This window comes from Salmo salar, chromosome 13, assembly GCF_965601325.2.
Source record: "Salmo salar chromosome 13, fSalSal1, whole genome shotgun sequence".
Lineage (NCBI taxonomy): Eukaryota > Metazoa > Chordata > Actinopteri > Salmoniformes > Salmonidae > Salmo > Salmo salar.
Window position 1 is genome coordinate 112634068 of NC_138303.1, and position 3970 is coordinate 112638037.

The window sequence follows — 3970 nt, forward strand, 5'->3', positions numbered from 1 at the left end:
GACACAGGTCTTAATATCTGACTGAAATACGGGAGAAATCGACTTATCTTTTGTGGTATTTGAATATGTTTATAAAATGCGGGACATGATTGTTTGGTTGCGGGACTGTCCCGTACTATATGGGAAATGTGGTCACTCTAGGTTAGATAGCGGTGTAATTACTCTCTTCCCCTTCTTTTTTGTGTGAATAAATGTGCAGTACACTTTCCAAACTGCGACAGGCAGCAATACCCAACATAACGTCTAGTCTGCACGAAAGCAACACGAAGAAGAACTTGTGACGAGAGTGAAATGGCTGCGCCCATGGAGACTGGGCGACACTTTGGTCAATGGATAGGCATTTTATTCTTTTTGGGGGGGTTCATACCCTCTGCCACGGCGCTTATCGAGGGACTTTATTGTGGCACGGAGATTTGTTACGATGTACTCGGAGTACCGAGAGAAGCGGTGAAATCCGACATAGGTCGTGCATACAGACAGCTGGCCAGAAAGTATCACCCAGATAGATTTTCAAGTCTTGCTGGCGAGACACGTGAAAGTGCTCATCAAAAATTTTTGCTCATTGCAACTGCGTATGAAACTCTGAAGGTAAGTGGAGGAACCAGACAGATAGACCTCCATTTCTTCAGCCGTCAACTTATGTTGTATTGCCAATGTGCCACTTTTCTCTAACCTCTGAATCAAAGGCCCGCAGTCAATTTGAACGGTTTTGGTTTATAATATACCAATACTGTCAATGACTATTTACTCCGTAGATCTGAAGAGACTCACAGTAAAGTGATCAGTATCATCATCCCTTTTCACGTAGCTACAGTAGTAGTATCCTGAGAAAGGTAGAGCAGGTATGTCTGTCCTGCTTCTTAAAGTGGGGGTGCTGATCAGGACCCCCCCATGGCCATATTCTCTTGTTTGTTGTAATCTAAAAGGCAAAACTGATCCTCAGTAAGCACTCCTACTCTGAGATGCTTGATATATACATACAGATGTAAATCATTCTGATAAGGGGCAGGTAGCCTAGTGGTTAGAGGGGGAGGCAGGTAGTCTAGTGGTTATCCCCGAGCTGACAAGGTAAAAATCAGTCGTTCTGCACCTGAACAAGGCAGTTAACCCACTGTTCCCTGGTAGGCCGTCATTGTAAATGAGAATTTGTTCTTAACTGACTTGCCTAGTTAAATAAAGGTTATATATATATATATATATATATATATATATATATATATATATATATTTTAATAATCTTCTTGTAACTTGTGTTGTTACTAGGCCTGTTATCTAGTGGTCGTAATCGTTTGTCATATGAAGGTGAAGATAAGACCCATTTCCTCCTGTGTATCAGGATGAAGACTCCCGTAGAGATTATGACTACATGCTGGACAACCCTGAAGAGTACTACAGCCACTACTACACCTACTACAGGAGACGACTGGCACCTAAAGTGGACGTACGGATTGTCATTCTGGTGACCGTGGTTGCTATATCAATCTTTCAGGTACAGTCGTATCTTCACGTATTCTCAAAGTCACTTGGCTAAATGAAATATTTATTTCAATAGAAACTGTTTCCACACTAAAACCAAAGAGTCCCATGTGGCAACCTTTTTCATGTCTATAGGGCTCTGGTCAAAAGAAGGGCACTGAATAGGGAATAGGTTGCCATTTGGGAAACATTCTAACCGTTTTCCTCCTTCAGTACTACAGTTGGTGGGCCAGCTACGCTGAAGCCATCGCCTACCTATCAACGGTCCCCCGGTACCGTATCCAGGCCACAGAGATAGCCAAGCAGCTGGGTCTCCTGAACAAGACAAAAGAGAAGGGCAAGAACCGACGGTCCAAAGAGGAGATCCGGGAACAGGAAGAAGAGATCATCCGTGACATCATCAAGAACAAGATTGACATTAAGGGAGGTTACCAGAAACCTAAAATCTTGGACATCCTACTCTGTAAGATTGTCCTGTTCCCTTACTTCCTGTGTGCCTATGTGGTCTGGTACTGTAAGTGGACCTACCGGTTCACCATCTGCAGAGAGGAATACGGAGACCAGGAGAAGCTGTACATCATCAGGAAGAACATGAAGATGTCTCAGTCTCAGTTTGACAGTCTGGAGGAGGAGCAGAGAGACACCTTACTGGAGAGGCAACTCTGGATCAAATACAACTATGAGGTCTGTAGTGGTAGTAGTGGTGGTAGTAGTGGTAGTAGTGGTAGTAGTAGTAGTAGTAGTAGTAGTAGTAGTAGTAGTAGTAGTAGTAGTAGTAGTAGTAGTAGTAGTAGTAGTAGTAGTAGTAGTAGTAGTGGTGGTGGTGGTAGTGGTAGTAGTAGTAGTGGTAGTAGTGGTGGTGGTGGTAGTAGTAGTGGTGGTGGTAGTAGTGGTGGTGGTGGTGGGGGGGCAGAGAGACACCTTACTGGAGAGGCAACTCTGGATCAAAGACAACTAGAGGTCTGTGGTGGTAGTAGTGGTGGTGGTAGTAGTAGTAGTGGTGGTGGTGGTGGTGGTGGTAGTAGTAGTGGTAGTAGTAGTAGTAGTAGTAGTGGGGGGGGGGCAGAAGAAGTTGTTGTAGTATTATAGTAGTAGTAGTATCACTGGTATAGTTGTAGTAGTAACGCTGTAGTAGTAGTATAGGTGTAGTAGCTAGTAACAGTAGTAGTATAGTTGTAGTAGTATTAGGATATTTGTAGTAGTAGTATAGTTGTAGTAGAGGGATATTTGTAGTAGTATAGTTGTAGTAGTATTAGGATATTTGTAGTAGTATAGTAGTAGAATAGTTGTAGTAGAGGGATATTTGTAGTAGTATAGTTGTAGTTGTAATAGTATAGTTGTAGTAGCTGTAGCAGTATAGTTGTAGTAGGGGGATATTTGTAGTAGTATAGTTGTAATAGTATAGTTGTAGTAGTCGTAGCACTATAGTTGTAGTAGAGGGATATTTGTAGTAGTATAGTTGTAATAGTATAGTTGTAGTAGTTGTAGCAGTATAGTTGTAGTAGAGGGATATTTGTAGTAGTATAGTTGTAATAGTATAGTTGTAGTAGTTGTTGCAGTAGAGGGATATTTATAGTAGTATAGTTGTAGTTGTAATAGTATAGTTGTAGTAATTGTAGCAGTGTGAAGCTTTGCACCATGTATTACGATGTAGATTACAACATATAGATGTTTTGCCAACTCCGTGTTTGGCAAGGGGGGGGGGGGGACAGAAACAGACTGACAATAATGGGAAATGCTTACAGATTTAAAAACCCCCAAATGATTTCTGAATGTGTTTCTATAGTTCTATTGTTTACTGTTGTTGTACAGGTGTACAAGGAGGAGGAGGAGGAAGAGATGAAGACGAAGATGGCCCTGGACCCCAGGTGGAAGAGGTATCGACGGTGGATGAAGAATGAAGGACCCGGGCGACTCACTTTTATTGACGATTGACAACATGCCTATCAATAATCACACCTGACTTGTGCCTGTTATACAGTCACACTGTTTGTATACCTGTGTATTTGTGAATAAATCCACTGATGATGTTTATACAGACGATTTAACAATAATGTCTGTTTGTTTGGAACAGTAACATTATTTTCAGAGATATTCTATCGGGGCAGAGATCTTTATATAATGATGAGATGCTCATGTCTCAGCCCTAACAACAGGAGTCGTTGTCCCGGCAGGCAATCATCTTTGGTCTGCTTAAGCCCATAGAAATGCATTGATCTTATTTTGGACAGAGTTTGGCGAGAGATAACCCTCTTGTTCAACCTCTTTCCTCTCGGATTGGGGACATTTTAAGGTGAACGGTATTATAATAGCTTTTAATAAGGTATACGGAAGCCTTTTGCGGCGTACTCACTGCTGATATAAGTGCTGCCTTTCATAAAATGGTCTTTCAGCGTTCTACCTGTAAGAAAGTGTATCCGAAACCTGCTCTTAGTATGAAGCCTACAGTACCAAATGTCGTTTGGGACACAACCCAAGGTTGTGTAGTCCGTAG

At 41.9% G+C, this 3970-nt stretch overlaps 1 protein-coding gene across 1 annotated transcript; it reads left to right on the forward strand.

Annotated features, from left to right (window-relative positions):
- The first annotated feature begins 265 nt into the window (after positions 1-265).
- dnajc25 (DnaJ (Hsp40) homolog, subfamily C, member 25) lies at positions 266-3511 on the forward strand. The gene is given in 4 exon segments (NM_001141337.1): positions 266-588; positions 1337-1489; positions 1690-2160; positions 3289-3511. Coding segments are annotated over 4 exon segments (1044 nt in total). The 5' UTR covers positions 266-291; the 3' UTR covers positions 3412-3511.
- Positions 3512-3970: the final 459 nt, after the last annotated feature.